The 25,385-nt window shown below is 36.7% G+C and overlaps 1 protein-coding gene across 3 annotated transcripts in view; it reads right to left on the bottom strand.

The window, feature by feature from the left end:
• EDIL3 (EGF like repeats and discoidin domains 3) overlaps window positions 1–25,385 on the bottom strand; it is a 235,942-nt gene that overhangs the window by 62,870 nt on the left and 147,687 nt on the right. For all 3 annotated transcript variants that reach the window (XM_051806767.1, XM_051806769.1, XM_051806768.1), the window contains one exon: window positions 8,591–8,772. In XM_051806767.1, coding sequence (XP_051662727.1) covers window positions 8,591–8,772 — 182 coding nt within the window. The remainder of the gene's footprint in view (window positions 1–8,590; window positions 8,773–25,385) is intronic.

The following is a 25,385-nucleotide window of genomic DNA, read 5'->3' as shown; positions in this document are numbered from 1 at the left end:
CAGATGTTACAGAGCACAAAAGGTTGGCTCAGATGATGAATGTCTCCTGAATCTTGTGAAAAGTACTTGGCTGAGTATTTGTTGAATAATGACAAACATACTCATAAAATATTTTTCATTGTCTTTTGTAATTAAGAATCAAAGGACAAAAGAAATTAATTTCTCTATCTATTGTCTATAACTAAAAGTTACCCTTCCATGAGACTTCCCTTATTTCTCTATGTATTTTTCCTCAAAATTCTTCCTACAGAAATTGTCAGGGAAAAGATTAGATTGAAAACATGAAACATTTCTTGGTTTTGTGATAGACAATTTTTGAAAAGTCTCTTTGAAAGACTCAAGGCTTGAACAATGTCTTTTTATCTAAACCACTCATGGAAGAATAATGTTCTAAGAGTATAAGACTAAAATATGCTCCTATTTTTCAGTCCATAGAACTGATGATTGACTGAAATTAAGTGGCTTTGAGATGACAAACACACACTGCCATTTCCAGGGGAGGCCAAGAGCATGAGTTTACTTTAGCAGAGAAGGACCTGGGGGTCCTGGTGGACAACCAACTGTCCCTGCCCAGCCACAAGTCCTTATGGCTAAGAAGGCCAGTGGGATGTTGGGGTGCACTGGGAAGAAAATTTCCAGCAGATCAGGGATGACTCTGCTGAAGCAGGGAGGTGGTCCCTTCCAGCCTGATCCATTCTGGGATTCTGTATATAGATGTCTCGTACCACACCAAAAAAAAAATTCTAATATACTGTCATATGATTTAACTTTTTCTTGAACTTTTGTTTCCTGAACCTAAGCTATAATGAGGTAGCTTGAAACAGCATTTTTCTAGAAGTCAAGTCTAGCAGGAAAGTAACTAAGAGTTACTTTGCTCAGCCAGTTTTGAAAGGGACTGTTTAGAAGATGACCTGTTTGACTATCATCTATCAACATGGTATCATCTTTCAGATTTAGATCCTGTCCCCAAAACAGGGGGACTCTGATCCTCATACAGCACCACCACATACGTGCTGGGGCATCCATTTTTACTGATGCAAGAAACCAGGTGGAGACACACTTGTTCATTTCAGTGTGTTACCACTTTCTGGTTTGGTTGTTTTTAATATCAGGATGGCAAATGTGGGAAAAAAAAAAGTATTTAGCTGAAATGGATGGTGTCACAGATGCAGGAAATAATGTGTTTAAAGGTCCTGTTGCTTCAGCCCTTCATCCACATTACAGGGAGTAATTAAGGAGAGCTGGTACACGGGGTGACAGAGCACATGATGGATGTGTTCACAACAGCATCAAATCTCAGTTGCAATGGGGATGCTGACTCTGAACTGACTGATTTTGTGTACCTGAAACTTCAATCAAAAGTTGTTTGAATATGTCTGTGCATGGGTATTTGTGTGTACGAGGAATGAAACTGGGAGATATGATATGAAATAGATATCAAGATATAGGACTCCAGGGAGTTTATGGATGATTACACTAAGAAATAGGTTCCCCGTCCTTTTTGTTTTCTCTCCTTCTTTGAGTACATAAATTATATTTTTGGCCTGTAAGCTAAGTGTGCAGATACTGAGAGCAGACATTGGTATTGAGTTCAGTGAAGTCACTGAATTTATGGCAGGCTTTGGTTAGCTGACCACCTCTTCTAACTCCTGCAGTTCAAAGATGGGATAGTGTGATAGTTTTCACCCTAGGCCTTCCTGGAGACCAGCTTGTAACCAGGAAGGAACAAGGGTAGTGACCAAGAAAGTATTGGGTATAAATAAGGTGTAGATAAGAGAGCTCGCTCTCTTCTCTTCTGGCAAGGTTCAAGAACGGTAGATCTCTTCATGGTCTTGCTTATCTGAAGTTGAGGCCTGTATCGACTGCTGTTGTCTGCCACACATGAGGGGAGAGTGCTGGGCCGCGGTCTGGCTGTCCTGCTTTCTCAAGAGAAGTGATGAGATTTTGCCAGTTCTTTAGTCTGCTGGTTACTGGGTTTTTAGATTGTGCATACTTGCTTTGTTTCTGTCCCTTTTCATCCTTTTTTTGTCGTTTTTTTCCCTTCTCTGTTCCTCTCTTCCCTTTCAGGAAGCTATTTGGGGTTTCTGGGGTTATAGGTACATAGTATTCTCACTGTATATATCTATTTTATATGTAATATATATGTATATTGCTATAGTTTGGATGTTTGATTTTTTTTTTCCCCTCTCTGGGAAGCCAGGCTCTGTTGTTGAGTTTTGGAGACTTGGTGACAAGCCAGCTCTAAACTTGCACAGATAGTTTTGAGAGAAGTCAACTGCACTTGCATTATTAGTTTCTGTTCTCTACTATCAAGGGCTTTCAGGGACTTACTGACACTCTTCAATATCCTCCAAGGAAATTCTTCAATGATATTAAGTCAAATATTGGAGTATTGACAAAAAACTTTTAACAGTTTTTTCAGCGTTTAACTTAGCAGGTGAAGTCTTCCTATGTGGTGGGCATCACTATACGCAATGACTCTGACATTGTGTGTCATAAGGTTCACTGGCCACATTATACCAAGATGAGAGCTATATTAAGTAATATTAAACATTTAAGCTGTGACAACAGGTATTTTTGGAGGCTGATACAACAGTACTCATGAACACAGAAATGAACTTTGACAAAATGAATGGTTTGACAGATGGTAGTTTGCTTAGAGCTCTCATCAACAGATGTCTGAATGAATGTTCTGCAAGACCTCTGTGTATTTTCGGTTTTATCATTTCATTAGCAAATGGCTATCACCTGGTGTATACTTGCTCTTTGGAAGCTCTTGATGAGGAAGCTGTTAATCTTTTTTTCCTTGCCTTTTTTTTTAGATTAAAAAAACACCCAGTACTTTATGGCTTCCTGCTTGAGGGTAACAATGATGGAACCTAGAAAGTTTCTATTACAAGTACTTTTTTTTTGTGTTACACTAGTTATGATTAGGTTGGTGATATTCATAGTCACAGATCTAATTATACCATGGGACTGCAAGCCCCAAAATTGTGAGGCTGAGCACCAGAAGTGGAATTGAAACCAAAAGTGGTGTGGAGACAGTTGTGTAAAAACCAAAATAAGACAGAATAAAAATATAAATCTACCTACCAGAAATAATATTACAGTATATTTAGGCTTTTTTAAAAAAAGTGTTGACAGTAATCACGTCAAAAAACCAAAACCAAAAAAGAAACCAACTAAACAGAAAAACAACAAACCCACAAACAATAACAACAAAACACTAAATAAAGTAATTCTAAATTAGGCAGAAGTTTTGGAAATATTTTGCCCTGAAGCTGCTGGAGTAGATTCCTTTCCATCCCAGATCACCTGTTTTTATTAACAATCTCTGCAGGAAGATTATTTACTTACAGTTTCAAGAAACACGGTGAAAAAGTTTTATTTAAACTGTGAAAAATTATTGAAAAAAGCAAAAAATATTATTTACAACAAGTGCAATGAGCAGGTAAAAGTAAATGAACACAATGTGTTTTATTTTGGAATGGAATGCAAATATATTGAAATTACCAATTAGAAGTTAGACACCTTTTTGATCAAACTATTGTATCTCAGAATATAAAGTTTCATCTGAAACTCAGCACATAGTTTTAGAAAAGCCATTTAGGTAATAAATTAGAAAAAGGCAAGAATTAGAATGCTGTTTTCATATATTCTAAATAAGACTTCTAGATTTCCCTTTTGAAATTACATTTGACTTTTAAAAACTGACCCTAGAAAAGAACAAAAATGTGAAATAGACCTGGAAAGGGATGAATTCTTGGAGGAGAAAAAAATCCCAAACTCAATTATTTTGGATATTCTTGTATTCAATAAAAACTAGAGGAAAAAAGCTAACTACTCAACCTGAACTAACTTTACTTCCCCTTTTTGATTCTGCAACCAAACCAAGCAGTCCAGCTGTTTTGTAAATGAGTCCTTCTACTTATCAAAATAATAAAATAAATGTTTGAATATTTTGTTTAAAAACCCATTCGTAATCACACTGATGTCTCTAGAGAAAGAGTTTATGCTATTTTAATGAAAGATAACAAAATAGATTTCTTATTATTCTATTTAATAACTAACATTTGTATCCAACAGTCTCCCACAACAGTTCAGGTGTTCAATCACATCTCTTACACAATGGCAGGGTACACTGTAGTAAGTGCATTTTCTTAATATTCTCTAAATGTAGGGTGTGCTCAAATCTGCGGTGGCTGTGGGTTAACACCTTGTAAAAACAATTTCCATGTCCAAAAGACCACAAAATACTTAAAAAGAAGAGGTGGTAGTCTCTTAAAAAAAACCAAAACAAACAAAAAACCCCACCCTATAGGCAGGGATCCTCTTCACGATTCATGATTTTGGATATGATACAGACATAACAGAATCAACAATCCTGACCATGGAGATATCTATTCTGATTCATACTGCCTTAAATAAAAAAAAAAAAATAATATAAAAATAAAGATGTGTGCAAGGAATAAGTAGGGATGAAGTGAAATCAGGATGAAACAAACCAACATATTTTAAAGCCACAAATGCAAAAGGATAAAAGAGAAAAGAGAAAATGCTGCTTTTAAAAAAAGAGTTGACAAAAATGACTCATTACTGGACAAGGTAAAGTGACCATTTTGGTTATATTTCAGGACAAAGTAATGAAAAATAATGAGGCCAGACAAGGCCTAGAAAGAAGGTAGAGAGTTAAAATCAGAATATAGGTATAAACAAGAGCACAAAGAATTTGCCAATACTTAGCTAGGATGTACTGCCAGAACTTAGAGATTAGGTGGTACTGTGCACTGGAAGAATGCACACACACCTAACTTAAGTAAGATAAGGGGCGAAATGGGGGCTTGGGTCTAAGAATCTTGCAAAATTCACCATGGAGTCTGCCAAAACCAAGAAAGTTGAAAAGATCATGAAGATGATGGAGGCTGGGCCAGGGCCTCATAAGGATGAAGAACAGGAACGACCCTCCTAGATTCTCCCTAAATTGAAGACCACACCACAGACTCCGCCTAGACTCCGCCTATTATGAATATTATAACTAGATGTTGCAATTATATGAATATGTATGTAAATATGTTGCAATCACTCGTAAAAATTGTAAAAAATCCTGTAATTTCACCGGGAAGGTGGAGCGGTTTTTCCAGGACAACCTGACCGTTCCCCGGGCACTCCGGAGGCCCGTGAAATAAACATACCTCGCTACTTAAGGCTACAAACTTTGTCTCTAAGCAGTTTTTCTGTTCATGCCTTTCTGGGGGCAAAATATTGGCATCAATAAAAGCATGGGATTTTAATACCACTAAGAAAGTGGTAAGCAGAACACAGGTGCTGTTTTATTCCAGCCAAATTGTGAGGAGAAACAGAGGCCAGCAGAACTTTAAAAGGCAGGTATGACTGACTTTAATTTTCTTTTGAAACCATGGACATTGACCCTTTAAATCACAAGCCAATTACAAGCATTGTAGTGCCATTACTAATTACATTCTGAGAGTGTAAATTTAAAATGGTAATTTCAATTTTCAGTTCATTGGGAGAATGCAGGAAAATGAAATTGAATACTAATTCATGTATATCAGACACCTGAAAGATTAGAGCAAAAAAGCTATGCACTTATTACAAGTGAGTTTTAAGCAAAGCACTCAAACCTTTTATTTGCCAGGCTGCATATAAATAAAGAAATTAAATGATAAAGAAAATTGATAATGATGGATCAAGGCAAAAATAGCTACAGACCTGCACATAATCATACTTTGCCTGACTTTGCCAATTATACACAGTTTCCCCTAGAATTTATCTAGCACTGGAAACTACAAGAACAGGTTATTGCTTCAGGTTCACTAAGCTAAATGTTCATTTACATTTCCCAAAAAGAGACTTTCTGATTTTGTAACTTTTCCCACTTTATCTCTGCCAAACATGTACACCATTTTTCATGCTTTCCTGTGGACCAGCTTCTTTGTCACTGGGAGCAGCACGGAAAAGATCGATGTGCAGGCTGCTCACAGTAGGGTCTGGGGAGGAGCTGGTGACAGCATAAAGTAAAAACTCAAGTAGGTACTTGTCAGAGGTTTTTTTCTCCCACCAGACCAGAAGGAAGATAGCTGGTAATTTAGCCCAAATCAAGAGCGGGTTGACTGTTTTGCAACCCTCCACAAACGTTGATGAAGTGTCTCCCTGGCTACCACAGAACCTGTGCAAAAACAAGTTGTAGGATTTCTGCTTCTCCTCTTCCCTCAACAGAAACTGTTCATCCACATAAGGGTCAGGCAGTTTTTGTCTCTTAGAGCTCATTTTATGCTTGAAGAACAGTTCTCTGATGTAAAGAATTACTATGCAGTGTATAAAGTGTGAGTGTGTGGAGCTCTGTTCCCTTGCCAAATCAAAACAGGGTTCCTGCAGAACACTAAAAAGCCCTTTTTTCCCTACAAGTATAATTCCCCTAAAAATTCCATATTTTATGGTCCCAGGTGTTTTAAAGAGAAAAGTCTTCAGAAATGGAAAGAAAGAAATCCTGTTAAGATTTAAAGCTCTCTTCTGAAATTACAGAGTACTTTTAATTTTGCTGGGAACTAAAAAAAAAATAAAAAATAAAAATAGAAAAAATATTTGGCAGGTTTTGTGAAAATTATAGACCAAGTTTATTATGCAAGAAAAGTGAGAAGAAAAAAAAGGAACTGCTTGTTGCTTAGAATACATTAATCATACCACTTAACGCTTCTAGAAAATCCTTACACACTATAGTTGTCAAAATTACAGAATAACCTGTATGGAATAGGGATTACTTAGATTTGATCCATTGACTCCAAAAAAAAAAGAAAAAATTGTTCAGATCTGATGCCGTGGGCTGAGATTTATAGACACATTTTCTCCATCAGCCCAGTGTCCCTCCCAGGTAAGAGGAAAGGGAAGATTTTCCTGGGAGCAAAGCCCAAGGCAGACCCAAGTCTGGTTTGGATACACACCTGCACAGGGGTCTGGGAGCTGCCTCCACTGTGGGTTGCGGCTTTGACGAGTGTAAACATCAGTAGAAGCGTGAGACCATCAGACATGCCCATCCAGTTCATCTCCCAGAAAAAGATGGAGTTCAGTGCTAAATGATTTTGAATTTTTTTCCCCAGCTCATTTAATAAAGCCCATTCTCTAAAGAAGCCCAAAAGCTACTGTAATGCTGACATTTTCATTATCCATTAAAGTCACATTAGCTTTCTGCTCCTGCGGAAATAATTCTGTCTGAGTCCCTTAGCCTTACTTTTTCCAGTTCTTTCTCAATGTATAAATTTTAGACTTCCTAACCCCTCTGGTCTTTACGGATGAAAACTGACTTAAGATACATTGAAGGGCCTTTGTGTTTTCACTCTGCAATAAATAACAAATAGTAACACTGGCTTTGTTTTCCAGAACTGACAAAATTCAGCACTCTCATCACCCCAGTTCCAGAAAACTTCATCAAACAGCACTTTGTGTCTGCTCTCCAAACGAGAAAAATGAACAGGTAATCCCTTGTGCTTTTTCCCCAGAGCCGCTCAGGAAAAATCATGAGTGGTAGTCAGGACAAAAACTTGAATGTGACAAATATTATGACATGCTCATAAAGGTAACTTGGAGTAGAGTGTGTCTGACACACCTGAGAGACATTATGGACAGTTCAACTTAGTGCTGACAGACAAGATGCTCAAATACCATGTTTAGCTAAATCCTATGTTCACCGGAAGGGAAGCATCCTCTTCACGTATCGACGATCCCAATTAATGCAAAAGGTTTTCCCTTAAGTATCTAACTTACTAACCTTTATTAACCAACAGCTGAAATTGCCAAAGCTTAGGCCAATTCATATATCATGAAAACCTCATAAAAGCAAAGAGCTACAGCAATCACTAGATAATCATTATCTTCATTAAAATACTGCCACAGGACTTCATATTCACTGCTTCCACTGAAATAATTTGTTGGGCACAGAGAAATCCAGTTCACAGTGAGGGTACCGCCATTTGAATCATTCCAGCAATAACACCCTTGAGTGGGAATGAGAAAATCTGTATTTTTCAGCCCCATGGATGTGGCTGAACTAACAGCTGTTCCAGCCTTAATTAAAACACTTCTTGTTACTTCCATTACGATGCAGATGATACTTAACCTGTGTACCCAGCGCAGCTCAGCAGAGAGGACCAGCTCTTCCTGCAGGCTCTGGTACAGCCAAAACCACATTAAAGCTCTCTAGAAAGATGCCCACAGAAGACTGCACATATCAAGACATCTGCACCGTGAGATATTGCTGTGATATGCTTCTAAGGACCCAACTACTAAATGTAACATCTGTGGAAAGTAGCTTCTTTGAAAGCAGCCTTTATAAACCTGCTTTCCCCATTTAGAGCCACAAAGGAACACATGCACATTTTTAAATAAAAAGATTCGTGCTTTTGTAAAATCAAGATTATCACTGTTTTGCAACTAAATAGTCCCTTTTAGCCTAGGCCTGTTTCTGACAGTGAATAAGAATCTAGCTGTTCATTAACCACTTGTCTTCATCAGTTTCTTAAGTGACACTGGCAATTGAGTCAAGGAGATTTTTTTCCCCCTCAGCTCCATCTGTTACCTGAATCCATGGCCATCTGTCATTCTCTGCAGCAGTCCAGGCATTCACAAGACCCTTCTTATTAAGCCGTGCATAGTATGGGTACCATTTCTGGAGGCCAAAAAGAGCTCGATGGGTGGATGATGCAGTGATTTGTTGGTTTGACACAATCCCTCCTTCTATCCCTAGCGGGCCAGAGCATCCTGCAAATGCAAAAGGAAAAAAGAAATGAATGCAACTCAAATGATCAACTCTTCTGAGCCCCAAGTGGCTGTAATTGCAATAGCATAGAAATAGATCCAAAAAGTCATGCCAAACACACCTTAGAAGGAATTTAAAATACTCAACTAATCTTGTTTTTGCAGAAATTAAAAAAAAATGTAAAAAATACTTCTGGTAATTAACTGTTCTCCTTGTAAAATTAATGTAATGGATTAAGCTTTTAGTTTGCTCTATCTGAAGAGTTGAGAGTTTGAGTTTTGTGGACACAATTAAAAAAACCAATCCTCAGATTCAAATATTGAAATGATTGCTAAAAGCAAATTTAAAATTCTGCAATTACTGCCAAGTTCCATATTGCTGCTCTTGTCCCAGAGGTTAGCATTTAGCCAACATACCACAAATTGTTATTGCTGGGTTTTTTTAGAAATAGGAAACTAGACACATTATTGTTCAGTTACACCAAAAATATTTAACAGTCTTATACATTTAATCAGCAAACACTAAGTGTGTACTTGACTGTAATGTCCCGGTGTTCATAATTTCATGTGTGGTATTCATCATTAATTTATTCACCAGAAATACTTGTAGACATAAGATTTTAGAAAATCAAGATAATTCTGCTAACATTGTTTTCTGAAGCCACTCCATTTGAGTACAGGAAGAAAAACACTCAGTTATTGTGAACAATCCAAACTGAGAAAATGTTGAAAATTCATTGTATACAAATTTATTGTCAGTCTATCTACTATTCAACACCTCCAACCAGTTCCAAGTAAATGAGATTTTTCTTTACTCAATTCCAATGCAGAATCTAAAGAGAAGGTAAATTCAGGAATTATTCTGGCATCCAATATTTGTCTGTTGTCCAAAAGATCTTCTGCTTTGTAGGTCAACTGCACTTTGTCAATTTTTGGTACCACATGACAGATGTTTACCCACATTTCAGATCTCCTCAGGAACCTTGCAGTGTTTCACCTCAAGTAGTACCCAAGAATGAACTCTGAAATGCCCATGTGGGTAGAAAGTCACAAATAATTTAATTCCTCATTAATTTAAAGGCACAGAGAAGAAAAAGTGACTGTTGCAATTTGCTCCTCTTGCCAGGGAGACAGTGCAGGGAGCCACTGGTAGCACAGTCCCCAGGTACTGTGTGTCACTGGTGATGGAGAAAAATATAAACTAAACTGACGTTTTAAGCTGATTGTGGAGGAAGTGCCATGAACAAGCACTTACTGGTGCTTTGAAAAAAAGTAAACCAAACCTCCCATAAGGGTGGGGTTCAGGGTGTGATCCTTCAACGTAAAGCCTGGATAAAACTTCCAGGATATTCCTAAATGAAATCCTGGCCCCACTGAAATTAATGACTGACTTGCACCACACTGTGATTTCACACATATTTTTAACATTCCATGAAGCTGGGCTAGAATCTACTCTTCTTTATCAGCCAACAATAAAGGCTTTGCATGCAGCACTTGACTAATAATGGTGCTCAGAACATGACAACACACAGCTCTCTCCCATTGCTGTGCCAGGTGTGCAGTAGTGCCACAAGAAAACAAATCCTTTGTCACCAGCACAGGCAGGCTCAATATAGAGTGTATTCAAAAAGCCCATATATGTTGGAAAAGTGTTATTCGTCATTGTATTTTCATCACGCTGTTACTTAAGAACTGAAAGACCTATTCCAAGTCTTAGCTCTGCCTCTGAAATATTTCCATTGAAGTAGAACAAAATTCTTTGGCATATGAACTGCTATATCTGCTCGCAAGTCAGAGGTAAACAACTTTAGTTTTTTAAGGAAAGTGTATATCTTCAAAAGTTTCCTGTATTTACTTATTAAAATACCCTTGCTATTCCATAATGGAAAAGAAATGCACACAGATGTGTCTATGTGTATGTGCAGCCCACAACGCACACAGGATACATGTATGAAATCAACCACCCTTAACAGCTGCAGTCATAGATTGATAATTATTAAAAAACAGAGATGTGAGAAAGCAGGAGAGGTCTCCAAGGGGACATTAAAAAGGAGACGTTGAAGGTGTTAGGTGTGTTAGTTAGTACATCTCTTGTTTGAGATGCATTAAAAATTTTTTGAAAAGTGTGAAATCCTTACAAGAGAAAGTTGAATTTTCCTTTCCAAATTGAAGGCAGTTTAATTACCAAGTACAGCACTTAACTCTTACTTTGACCATATATGCTCAGAAGTGTTTATCTTCCTTATCATTAAGAGGATTATTCCTGAAATTCAAAGCAAATCTCTACCTTCAGGGAATAGGCACTTCATTGTACAAGCTCCTTATTTTCATTGCAGCTCCAGTCATGGTTTGTCATGTTTGTGACTTTTTCAATGTGAGTTAAACACAAAATTTACCACTCTTAAAAGTTACAACCACCACGTTAGAGATATTTTGGTGTTCAGTTCAGGCATTACAACATGTGATGTGTAGGAAGTACGAGACTGGATAATAATTTCTAAACAATATTATAATTATAAGTACATTTCTTAAATCAGAACTTTTTGGTATTTTTTAAATTTATTCAACAACCAGGACTTCAGCAGAAGTTTTATTAGGATACTGTGAGTAAGCTCTACCACTGTTATACATGCCCCTTTACTCATCCTTTAGGTCTTTATTTGAATCAGACAGTATTCAGCAAGAAAACCTTTCAATTTACTTTATTTTATCAGTTAAAATGAAATATTGAACACATTTTTGGATAGTCAAATACCACAGCAAATGGACTTCTCTTAGCCATATGCTCATTAATTTCTTCCGAATACTGCACTAGATTAGCAAGTCATTCTTTCTTCTTATAAAAACTCTAATGGGGCTACTACTCTTTAAATTTGCAAGAAATTCACCTTTCCTGAAAACTCTCAGATGAATGACTTATCTCTGGTTCCATCAAATGTTTTATCTGTAAAGGACTGGTTACAGACTAGGTTCTGCATAAGATATTAAATTTCAGACACAAACAATACTTATCTTCAAGTTAAGGTATCAATTATTTCTCTAAGTGTTTAAGAGCTGTGATATACCATTGACCACTAACAATGAAGAAAACAAGCAATGACAGCTTTTTCAGATTGTTTCTTTTTTAAGGAAAACTGAGATGCATATTTTAAGCAAGTACAGCTGGATTATATTTTATTGTTATATCCCTACTTCTATTAAATCCATAGTTCATTTAACAAAAGTCATGACAGCTTGACAAATAATAGTATCACTAAAGTTTGCAATTTAGACTGGTCAACATTAGTTACTAAATAAAAAAGCCCATTTTTATTAGTTAATGCTGACACATTGGAGTATGACAATACACTTGATGCAAGAAAGATTAAAAAAAATAAATTAAAAAGCAATAAAAAGCTGCCTGACAGGTTCATTATACAGATTCACAAGGAAGATTTTGTCATCTGGAACTTTTGTTTAAGTGTCATTAAAAAGCAAGATACTAACTCATGTAATACTGGTTTTAATCCCACAGTGACAATTACTCTTATGCACTAAATAAAACACCTTTAAGGCTTCTCCTGTTCTCATCAAACACAATTTACTTTATATCCTATATCCATAAAAACTCACTGTCCATGGAGGTAACAGAATGCAAAGATATCAACAACTAAGTGAATGGGAGTGGATCCAGGGAATAATGGGAAAAGCTAATAACATGGGAAAAGTTAATAACATAGGAAAAGTGAATCTTTCCAGTTCTCCTAAGATTCCCCACCAACTCACATGAAGACAGCAATGGTTATAAACCTGCCTTGAAGGATTCTTATACAATCTCAAACTTAATTAGGTCTAGAAACATCATGTACCATTTGGCACTACAAAAAAATTGATTTTTAGTCCAGATTTCACTTGTAGGCTGAGAGTATGGGAATCAAACAGCTCCCCAGACAGAGGATGAGTTCTATGTTTCCACTCTGATCTCTGACAATAATAAATCCCTCTAGTTGAACAATAATATTGGTGTAAAAGGAAGCAGAAGATGACAGTCAGCTTACTGTGTTTTACATTGATATCTCCTCAGGAGAAAATTGAAATAGGGAAATAAGTAATTGAATCTCTCTCTTTATTGTGAAAAGACAAAGCCTTTTATGATAAAGAGTTACTACATTAAGAGATAATAAGCAGAAAGTGCTGGGTAAACATGAGTATGTTCAATTTGAACTTTTACATTTATGTCAGTCCACAAACTAAGCAAAACCTCCAAATGGTTTAAAAATTGCTTGAAAATGTGAGGATTATGCCTCTGCAAACAGAATGAAAAGACTTCTCATTACTGATGGCGAAACATGCCTGATTTCACAGCAAGAATATATTGCTTTTCATTCCCTCAGTTGGTCAGCCTCCAGCCAATATCACCAAAACAAACAGATGCAAAATTGAAGGCAGGTGGAAAACAAATCTTCTTTAGACATCTGCAATCATGCCTTCCTCCCAGCACCTAGTTTTCTGGAATGAGACTACTCTGGCTGTGCTTGGTATGGCCTGGTGACAGTGTTGAATGCAGCTTTTGACAATGGGATTACAGATGACCTCTAGCACAACAGTAATTCATGCTGCCCCCACCATGCCATCCCAGCCTCCTTTTTCTTCTTGTTCCTCCTGCAAGGATGCACACATCCTCGCCCAGTTTGTTCTGTCAAGGATAGCTGTTCTCACTTAACAGTGAGTTTGACTCTTAGGAGCTGGGTAGGTGGATATAGATAGGGGATTAACAGTCTGTTATCAAAGTGCCCACCAATATGCAATAGGATGTTCTTGCAGGGCTTGTTTTTCCACAACCATGATGTGATAATACTAAAATCTTTTTTATAAATCCTAAGTAAAGTGCTTTTGCAGGGAGATGGTCGGATACACACTTTTAGTAACATGACGGTTCCTGGTTGCCAACTCTACCACTGAACAATTGGATTACTCATGACCACAGACATTGCATTAATTAATGCTGATATATGCATAAACTAAACATACAATCTAGTCTTCAACCTATTTCTTCTGTATCTTTCACACAGAGACTTCAGCTTTCTGTCCATAAGCATTTTCTCACACTGGGATTCACCTCCCTCTGATGGACATTCAGAAGGATTTTCTATCTTGAGTAAGTGTGCAAAAAAAATTATGTTTCCAACATAGAACAAAAACATATGGTGATGATAGCTCAGACAGTGAAAGTAGATTATGTCTTTTTTAAACAATGTTGTGATTGAAATAAGAGGGTAGTTATTCAGGACTGATTTGCTTAGTTCTAGTTTGGTAATTTCTCCATTCTGCTCTTTGAGTAGGATGGATAGGATTGCAAATTCCCCACCAAAACACACAGGGATTAATGTTGGGGAACTGCAACCTACAGCACAGTTGAAAAAGGGACCTATACAGCAGGAGTAAAATTAAAGGAAGATACAGCTTCTGAAGAAACTGAAGACTACTTAAACTGAAGACTACTTGAAGCTGGAAAAACACAATGGGAGAACCATTACTTGATGCTTGTCCATGTTCTTACACTCATTCATCAAGCATTTACTTCTGATCACTGTCTAAGACAGGACTCTTGGACTGTTACCAGACCAAGCATGGTTATTTCTACGCTCAAAAAGAAGGTTACATCTAAAACCTCATATCTGTAAAGCTGTAATCAGAAAAATCACAATTTTTAAAGTATTTCTACATGAAGTGATTGTTTTTGTGTTGAGCTCTGTCATGTTGATGTTACTGTCATCATCCTCAGGCATGTTCAAAATGCTTTTAATGGAGCTGGCCTGAGAAGACTCACAGAATGAACACATGCTGTTTGTGTGTCCCTATCTGAGAAAACCACAGCATCAAACCGCCTGGAAAAGTCTCTATCCAAAGAAACATGAATTACATTACAGCCACACCATTCTGACAAATGTTTACTGAATACCTTTTTTTGAAATGATCCAGTAGTGAACATTCAACAACCCCATTTGGTGTTTGAGTAAGTCCAACCTGAATCCTTCTTACTTCATTTGTTATTTCTTGTCCTGATTCTCTGAATGTGGACAAAAATGTCCTCTTAAAATAGCTTAGAGTATGTGTCTCCTGTCGTACTCTCTGATTTACCTGGGGGATGCCAAAAAGTCACAACTTAGACCAAGTACATGATGTAGCACCAGCTGTGAACTATCACAATTCTCCTTGCTCTGTGGGTTACTGGCTAGCTGGAGGCACAACCCAGCATTCAACAATTTACTGATACACATTACCTTTATTTTATTTTGTTGCTAAGCAGCAAATATGAATTTTTGCAAGAAAAAAATATTTTTTTGTAGCGAGGACTTTAATTTCCCAAACTCTGCTTCTGAACTCTCATAGAGAAATACTTCAATCTTTATGTGAAAAATTATTTTGACCTTTAAAGTTGGCACTGTGAAAAATAACATTTCTACCATGTTGGAGTATTGACATTAACCATCGACATAACTCATAGTCACTTAAATACTACTAAAATTAATCAGAATAAAAGAAATTATGGGGCAACACTGAAAAAACCAAACCTCCTCACAAGAATGAAACTGCATTCATTTTATAGAAGGTAAATTCATAGTAGTTTTCAAGTCACCCTGTAAAGTAATTGCCATACTTACACACTTCAGGGATGACAGACACAGAAACCAGAGCTCCTAATTGCCACATAAGAGTAACTAATTATTATTATTTTTATCTTAGGTTGCAATGACATGACAAGATATGTGATTCTGAATTCTGATTTTTTGGTGGATCTGGACTTTGGCAGAGTCCTATGAGTGGAGGAGATTTGGGCAGCTGTGGATCTATTAATTACCACCTTTATTTCTAATGATTACAAATGGTTATGGCACAGGCTACAGCCAATTAACCATTTAAGCACAACTTGGGCATTTAAAAACAAAATTAGGAACAAAACTGGATTTAAAAATAATCTTCTTTATTTGCTGCTGCTGAACCCTGTACTGGCCATGCACTTCTCCCCTCCCTAGGTATGGACAGAAGTATTTCTTCAAAGAATACAAGAAAACTCAACAGCTTTCCAGCTCCTTTAGGAAATTTGTTATTTAGACACAGTGTTCTGAGAAAGTTTAACCTGACTTCAGGAGAGTTGCAGACAACTTCTTTCAAAGTTTCTTGGTTTTGTATTTACATTCACATGTCTTTAGTGATGTGTAGGTTTCTTTTTTGTTGTTGTTTATGGAGCATGTAACAAAAACAAAAGCTTATCTATGTGGAAAATGTAGTGTATCCTCTCCTACCCCTAAGTTCACTCCAAAGGACTTGTTTGGTTTTGATTTTTTTTGACATAAAGCAGCACTACTACAAAAATTCATGATTTTAACCTAAAGTAGCTAAGCAGCTACAGCCGTTTTGAAGGTAGCTCATGACACATGCATCCATATGCTCGATGATTGCTCCCTGTGAAACCTGCCTGTTAGAAAAAGCAACTCTGGAAAAAAACAAAACCCAAACCCAAACCTTGTCTTGGAAGGGAGACTGAAACAGCAAGATATAGTCACACTGAAAGACAATCTTCATTTTTGTAGGAGGTCTACAATGGCAATCAGTGGGATTACAGCACCAGTGTAATTAGTATTCCTGCTAGCCTGCCTGATAATGAGCATGTTCATTTGCCAGGAGAAGAGTATGTGCTTTTCAAGAGGCAGTTCTTATTTTGCTGCCTAGAGATGTTCTTTCTGTCTCTGTGGTTTGGCACTGTTTGTTTTTTTCCCCCCTTTAAGAACACCAACTGTTTCTAGAAATGATAATATTACTTTTTGCAAGATGTGTTCATTGAAATTGCTTAAAAATTACCAGTGGCACTAACATGAATTCTATATTACAATGAATTCTACATTACATGTTCTTCAGAAAGAAGGAAAAAGATGGGAATATCCTACAATATATTGCTGAAGTGATGTGCTAAATATGAGCTATATCCACAATACTGGACACAAACTGCATGCAAATGACTGTTATTTAAATCTGACTACACAGAAACAGACGCTCTTATGGTCTCTAAAGCTGTTTCCATCTTATTCTACAACACATCTAACTTTTTAGTAACTGGAAATTCAAATATCTGCATTTAGATCTTGTTCCTAGAAGCCATTTGATGTAGATATAACCTTATATTCATGTAAAGCAGCTTTAAAAATCAAGGCTTGAAGCCCTGTTAAAAAGACAGAATTAATTGATAGGTCATGCACTTTTATTAGGGTAGGAAAAGAAAATCATAACAAAGATTCATAAAGGTTTCTTTTTATATGTGCAGTGTAATTCTTTCATTAGTATAACAGTGTAGTAAAATGAGATGATATGTTTATGACTCCACGGTGTATTTTAAGCACAAATCTGTAACTCTAGATTTTTTTTTAATATCCCTTAGTTTTCTGTGTATACTCTTAATTTTTTTTCTTATCAACATCTCTTTTTGCCTTAAAAAGAACATTATTCCAAAGTGTTTAAACTGAGCAATAGTTAATTGAGCAAAGCAACCATAAGGAATACAATCCATGCAACCCAGCTTCAGCCACCTAAAAGTTCCTTATCTACGCCAAACTAACTGCTCAGGCTCTGCTTGATATCTGTAGAAGGTAATACACAAATCTAAACCACAATTTTAATTATTTCAGCCTTTCTTTAGAAAGCATCTAACACAGATATAATCAGCTTTTCTGTATCTACTAAACAAGAAAAAACCTGGAGCACTATCTTCAACTTAGAGCCTTGATTTGAGAGGCTAAAATTAATTGAAATAAATCCAATGAGTTTTGAAAACATTGCTTTAAAAAGACATGATCATTTGTTTTTCTGAAAAGCCAGATTTACTAGACAATTAGCATACCCGGTCTTTCTGGAAAGATTTTAAAATGGGAAATTCGATGTGAACACAAGAAAACAGGGTTGCTTTTATTTGTAGGAACTTTTTTTGTTTGGTTTATTTGGTGGTTTTGCTGTTGTTGTTATTCTGCTTTGTTTTGTTGTTTGGGTTTTTTCTGTTTTTTTTTTTCCTTGGGTTCCATGAGTAAGCAGAACATGCTATACAGATGTGCTTGCAGTCCCAATTTTTTAGCATAAATTTAAATATTCATATATTCATGTATGAATATAGTTCAGTCCCAACTTGTCCAAGTTTGTTAGAATGATACCTGACAAACAAAAAATTCTACTTGTTTTCCTATAACGCATCAAATTTTTGCTGATAGCTGCATGGATACTTGGTATATTTTAAGAAGTAGAAGCTGTTCTAATTGTAGGAATTACATCTTCATTGCAGAAGTTAGAGGCCCAAAGAGACTTTTCATTTTGCCAGAAGATGCTGTCTTTGCATATGTATGCAGATCATATGTGTGAACTTACAACATGACAGACTGAAGAAGAGCTGAAATCTGAAGGCAGTTGAAGTACTGGCTTGGCTTTGTACATTCAGTCATTTTACTTCAGTCATTCTTGTACACATATTTTGTGGAGGTATTGTGAAGGACAGTCATGTATCTCAGATCATTATGCAATTAACTGTGTCATGGCTCTGCTTCATTAGTCCAACAGCACTGATTACACCACACCAGTGCAGCTGGAGGTGACACAGACACAAGAGGTATATTCCTACATACTCATTTTTTTAATGTATTGATCTCCTTTTTTTTTTTGGCCAAGCATGTTCTCACTGCTATCTCATCTGCTCTTGAGTTCATGACAGTTTTTTTTTCCTCTACTACCAGATATTGCTTCTTATATCGTCTGTTAAAACATCACTTTTAGATACAAGCAAAGCCTAAATCCTCCTGCACAGAAGCAGATTTTCACTTGGAAATAATTCCAAGTTATGCAAGAGCTGCGTACGGAAAACTAAGTTTTTAAAGTTTCAAACTCTGTAGACACATAAAATGAACTTAAAATCACCACTGCTCAAAAGTGATGGTATAATACTGCATTCACATGAGCTACAGACCATTACCCATAATTAAAAATCTCTAGTTTAAGTGTGGTGGTGCTTTGGCGCTTTGGCCTTGGTATTCAACACCTCATTTTATGGAGAATCCTGGTGGTCATAATGTAGCATGCTTTAGCTACTGGTTATTTCAGTCATTCTGCAGCTGATCACATTGTTTGCTTACTCCATGTAGGTCCTTTTTTTTTTCCACAATCCAATATTTGATCTGAGAAGTATTAAGCAACTTGGTGGTAGCAACTCATGTTAATTGTTGTCCTGAAGATTAATCCCACAGGCAAGACCAAATCAATGCTTTCATTCCTACTGAAGGAATTAATCAGCATTTCCACTGAGACAAGGCAACTGAGACAAGGCAACAGACAATGCGTTCCTCTTTCTAGTCCATCACAATGCAAAATGAAACCATAAAATGGAATTTGCAAACCCCTTTTTAATTTTTTTTTTAACGTCAGTAGACTTGGAGAACACATAGTGCCAGGGACTATTTCAGACAGTTTTTGTCTATTACTAGATAAAAATGAAAGTCACAAGGTTTGTAACTTCAAGGTGACTTCTAACTACAGAACGAAAAAACACATTTTCACCCAGATCTCTTAAGTTTATAAAGCCATTCAGCTCTGAAATCTGATTAACAGGAGGCATTTATCTCCACAAGTTTGCTTCACAGATTTAAAACAAAACAAAATGGATCTTCTTAACCTATTAACTTTGATTTCTGAAGTATGACTTAAAAGCAGTTAGTAGCCAGTGTGGTATTGCAGCACTGAGGTGAAGGATATGATTAATCTTGTTTCATGTGTTCACATAAAATAATGTATGTCAAAGGCAACATCTTCACCAATTCGCAGCAGTAGCAGCTAACGAACACACAGTCACTTCCAGACAAGTAAACTTTTCAAATGATGTATTAAGTTTCAGGTCTACAGGAGGTGACATGAAAGTGAAGTAATTAATTATGTTTCATGCAACAGAAGACAGCTTTTCAGATAGTAATGGGAAGAAACACCACCTATTTTCTTACATGTCCAAAGAGATTAAATGCTTTTAGTGCTAAGGTAGCATCTCCACCAACAGCAACGCATTATTCTGTTATCACACTGGTCAACATGTGTGTAAGCAATGGCTATCAGAATAAATTAAATACAAAGAAATTGGATGTTATGTTCTACTTCTCAAGAGTGCCATTACTACTAAGTGATCATCATGTGCTTCTATTATCAAACCTTCTCTTCATACTTTTATAGTAAGGTCATAAAATTAAATTTTGGCCTTTACTCTGCAAGCTCCATGATGAAGACACAGATTGAAAAAAAATTAGGTGTGCTGGTTTAAAGGTAAACCAGCTAAAGGTAAACCAGCAGGGGAAATGAACCCAACTCAAAAGAGAGATTATAAACCAGAGTAACAATTTAATAAAATAATAAAATAAGTACGATTATACAGACAAACAATTGGTTTTAACGCACAAAACCCAAATATATAACCCAGCACCCTGGGGCATGAACAGTGTGGTGTTCTTTGGGCCCCCTGAGTCCAAAGTAAAAGGAGACGGGAAAACCTGTTGGTGAGAGTGCTGTTGCAGTCTGGTCAAGAGTGGTGACTGCAGTCCAGTTGAGAGTGGTGGTTGCAGTCTGATTGAGAGTGGTGGTCTGCAGTCTTCCTCTGGATCCCACGAGTGGTTAAAAAAGTCCCAAGACTCCAAGATTATATATATCATCCAGTTCAGGCAGGAATGCCCAGTACTTCCCTCAGGGCGGGGAGTTCCACAAAGGGTGTGAGGATGGGAGGCACCCTCCCATCTCGCAGGCCTCTTAGCACCTGAGGAGTCAGGCTCTATGGGCAGAGGGTGTAAATGGTCTATTGATAACAATTTCTGGGAAATGGCATGGAAGGCTATAGAATACACAGTTTTGGGTTACACCCATCCAGTGATGAACTGGTCCCAGCTGTTTTAACTAGGACATTAGGCAACTCTTAGGTAGTCTGAAACAAAAAAAAAAAAACAACAAACAACACAACCCCCTCATCCTCCTGAACCCTCCAAAACAATGGAAGAAAAAGTATTTCAGACTTCCTTCAGACTTTTTTTTTTTCTAATGAATTTTTCTATTGGTGAGGTTATTTCATGGCATGGTGTTTTCAAGAATTGTGCCTAGATGAAGCAGATGGATTTTGGGACTACAGAGCTCTCCTGATAGATCAGTGCCCCATTCTCATCTCAAAAAACCAGCTCTAGGGTGCATTGTGGAAACTACAGGCAAGTGAGTCCACTTTGGCACCTTGTAAGCTGAAACTTCTATAATTAAGAGCACTAAGAACCTAAGAAAAACTTCAAAAAAGAGCCAACATGTCCCCTGTAAACAGCAGTTCTTCCCAAGCTGGTGAAGTTCTTTAATGGAGACAATATGCAGAGGGATAAAGGAAATACAGTGGAAATAGCACATTTGGATTTTGAGAAAGCATTTGATAAGGTTCCACAAGAAAAGCTCTTGCCAGGGCATGAGGGAGAGGCCCTGCTACAGACAGAAGTCTAATTAAAGAACACAAAGTGGCTTTTCAGGATGAAAAGTCAGCAGTGGTATACCCAAGGGTCATTGCTGGAGTCGGTTTAACTCATCAGTGACCTGGAGGAAAGAGTGAGTGGGGAAACTGTCCAACTTGAAGTTACCAAGCTTTCTTTATGAAATGCCACTGTGATGATGAGCAGCTTCAGAAGGACATAGAGAAATGAATGACTGGTTAAAAGGGTGACAGATGAACCCCAAAGCACACAAATGGAAGATACAGCACTTATAAAAAAAAAAATCTCTAAAATGTTCCCATGCTATATTGAACTTGTAAGTGGCCATTACAACTGCAAGGAAGAGCTCTCAGAGTCACCATCATCAACTCTCTGAAGTAATTGGCTCAAAATGCAGTGGCAGACAAAAAAACTAATAAAAATTTAGACACTGAGGACAAGGTATAGGAGTGTTATTTTACAGGTATATGAAATGTGGGTGTGACCACACACAGTGTGTAGTTCAGGTCTCTGCACCCCAAAAAGATGTGGAGCTAAAGAAAGTGTAGAGCATGGCAGTTCAAATGATTAAAGGGAAAAAGCATGAGAAGGAAGTAAAATCCTAGGATTTTTGAAGTTGGCTGAGGAGGGATACAACTGAACTTTACATAAGCATAAGACAAGGTGAATATAGAACTGTTCATCACATTACTGAAATTAGGAGGCACTCACAGAAATTCATAGCAAATCTGCTTAACCCATGTGAAAGAAAGTAGATCTGTGCACAGTGGCTAGTGATCTTCTGGAGCCTTCTTGAGACAGATACAGCACCCAAGGGTTCAAAAAGATTCAGGCACAACAGTTTCATGGATGATGCTAAAGAGGCTGACGAGAGATATACCTTTAATATTCCTGTTAAAATATGTTTGTCAATACCGCAGTCAAAGGTTAAGCCAACCAAATTGTTGGACTATCTGACCTAATACAATGGGGTTTTATGCTCTTAAGAAATTACCACTAACATGGTAGTAGAATTTAACTAAGAATCAGATTATTCAGGTAAATAGCCTATTTAAAAACAAACTCCCCAAGAAAACACTCTACATACATAATGAATACATACAGCAATTTAATTAGAATAGAAACTAAACATTAAAAAGCTACTATTTCAGAGACCATTTCCTTTTAGTACTGTTTATAGTCTTTTGGAGTTCTATAGGAAAACTATTTATCCAATAATTTAATATTATACTATATAATAGAAAAAAAATCAAGGGATTACCACAAGGAGAGTTGTATTTCTAAGCTGACAAATAAAGAAATAATACCCCCTTTCCTGAAATAAAATAAACAAGGTCAACAGAGGCACTAGATAACCATGACTTTTTCATTTCAGGTATTTGGAGAAGAGGTGGAAGGTTTTAGAGAATATCATGTAGTCATACAAATCCAAATAATTTAGCATTTTTCTTGCACAAGTAGCGTATGAATAAATATTTGAATTTATTGTGGAAGAAGTCTTCTCATCTAATTTACAAAGGGCCTAGATGTTTGAAGAAGTACAGTTTGACTTTGCAACTTTCTTTTATAACCATGTAAAGACAACTATTAATAAATATTATAACAAAAGGCAAATGGAAGCTACCTTTCAGTAATAAATAAATAGGTGCAACTCTCTGCACTAATTCTCCTTAATTCAGTAAACTCTGACGGCTGAATCCAGCAGACCTTATTCTGCTGACAATGTCTGCATTAAGAAATTCCAAATAAAGCTGCACAAGACAAAATTGCAGTGCAATTACCATAGCCAAGTTGTTTGGTTCTTTTGATTCTATAAAGTAGCAAAAGCAGCATTATTTATAATAGATATTATTTATCCATAATGACATATTAAAAAACTTTATGTTAAAAAAAAATAAACATTACAGTTTAAATCCCCAAGAATTCTCAGCGCCAGTTCAAAAAGCTCACATGATCCCTGAAAATTCCTAATGCCTTTCTTGTCTAAGCCTCACTAGGTAAATTTCTTGTGGTTTCCAATCCTTTTGTCTTAACCTGGACTACAGCATTGTAATGTTGGATGCCGATTTGCTAATTCATCTGCAATAGAATTCACAGAGCAGGGAAATTTGTTTCTCAAAAGGTCTTGTCTTTTGTAGGAGGACCTAATCAGCAAAACTGACATCGAGGAGGAGGACTGTGAGCACTTAACTACAGTATCTCTTCAGCAGGCATTTATTGGCATTAAACAAGATGGCAAAGGATGAACTGAAGTTTGGAACATAGAGCAGCTTGAGCTGAAGGTTTATGTGTCTTTCAGGACCTGTAAAGTTTAAGTGAACAAAACTGTTAGCTACTTACAAGAGAAGGAGATTCCTTCCTTCCCTGATCAAATCTGGAATCACGTTGTTCCTGCCCCAGCTCCCAGGGCACTGGGAATCCTTGGCTGTGACTCTCAATCTGGAGGTGTGTAAAAAAGCCAGTTCTGTCAGAGTCTGGAGTCTGGTTTTCCTCAGGCCCCTTCTCCAATCACAGAGCAGGACAGTGACATTTCACCTTTCCCGAGAGGAAACACTCCTCTGCATTACATTTTTTAGAAATGGGCAACAAGGGCAGGTACAGCTTTTGCTCTTCAGAAAAATTACTTTTCTCCAATTTTTCATACTGCCTATCTTGCCAAACTCCCTACCCACTAACCCCAAGTGAATTCCTTGGGGTCTGATTCTCCTTATACTTTGCAGCTGTAGCAAAGGTGACACCAATATCACTAGTGTAGGTGATGACTAAAGGCTTTCCACATTTGAATCAAACCCCACAGTTAAAAAAAAGTGCAAAAAGTGTCTGAAATGAGGGCTCTTCCTCACTAAACACGAATTAAACACCCATAAAAATATTGTTTCAATATTTAAATCAATGTGTAATTAATGCTAGAGAAATGTAACCTAGCCAAAGGGGGCAAACACACCACACTTCATGAATAAATCCCATTTTACTTCCAGAGGCTATATTTTTATGTCTAAGACTAAAGCACAGCTTTTAAAGGATATCATGCAACCGGTGCCTCATCTCACCTGTAGAGAACTCAGTGGAAGACCCACCCTACATTCAGCAGAGATGAGGCTGAGTAGATTCCATAGTGTGCTTTGGGAAAGAAATTTAATTCTTGAGGATTTTCCACCTGATATTTTTTATCAAGGAAAAAAAAAATCCTATGACTAAAAATGGACCAAACCCTATACTTACTCAAATTTGCACCTGACAGAGAAGAGAAATGTATTATGAAAGAAACTGTGGAAGGACCAGGAAGTAAGAAAAAGAAGAGGAAAAGATTTCAGCAATCACAATAAAACTCCTATTCAACTTCCTGTATGGACTTTTACTCCTGCAGAAGAACAAGGACATTTTTCAGGAACACTGAAGAAGAAGAAAGAATCCTATTTCCTGATAGTGGACATGAAGATTCAAATTTGCTTTCAAAGTTATAACTTTCCCAGCATTATTTGCCTTTATCTAACTTTGACATAATTAATTACAACACAATTAGTTATTCTGCCACACCTAAGGATAAAATTTGAAAATGTAGACAGATAAAATTGAATTGTGTAAAAATAGGAACAGAGTAATTACAAAATTAGGCTTCAGCAACAGGAGCATAAATGGAAACTGATATTATTAAAATGATAATATTCTATATTAGATATATTACAAACTACACACTGAAACTGATCTTCAGTTAAGGCATGGAATGTTACTATCAAATATACAGATTTGCTGACAAAGGAAAATCATGTTTATGGGTGAAGTCTAATGAACAGATTTTGCTGGGTCACTAATGGATATTAATGTACCCATCAGTTCAAAAGGGTAAAAGTTTTGTGCAATATTTTTCTCTGAAGAAAATTTCTAACTACACTGCATTAAGAGCACTTAGCATTAATACAAGACATTTAACATTAATACAAGAAAACAATCACCAATACAAAGGAAAATCAAATCAAGAGTAATTCAGTCAGCTCTTCTTGACAAAATAGTCTATCATAGTTATGAATTTTTGAAGTTTTAACTCTAATTCCTTTAAAAAAGTCACTTGTACGTTTCTGAGTCCCTGTTTATAATCATCATGACCAAAAC

Source organism: Manacus candei, unplaced genomic scaffold, assembly GCF_025592945.1.
Source record: "Manacus candei isolate 608988 ecotype Guabito, Panama unplaced genomic scaffold, ASM2559294v1 h1tg000068l, whole genome shotgun sequence".
Taxonomy (NCBI): Eukaryota; Metazoa; Chordata; class Aves; order Passeriformes; family Pipridae; genus Manacus; species Manacus candei.
Note: the sequence above shows the minus strand (reverse complement) of the source record. Positions and strands in the feature narration are given on the sequence as shown.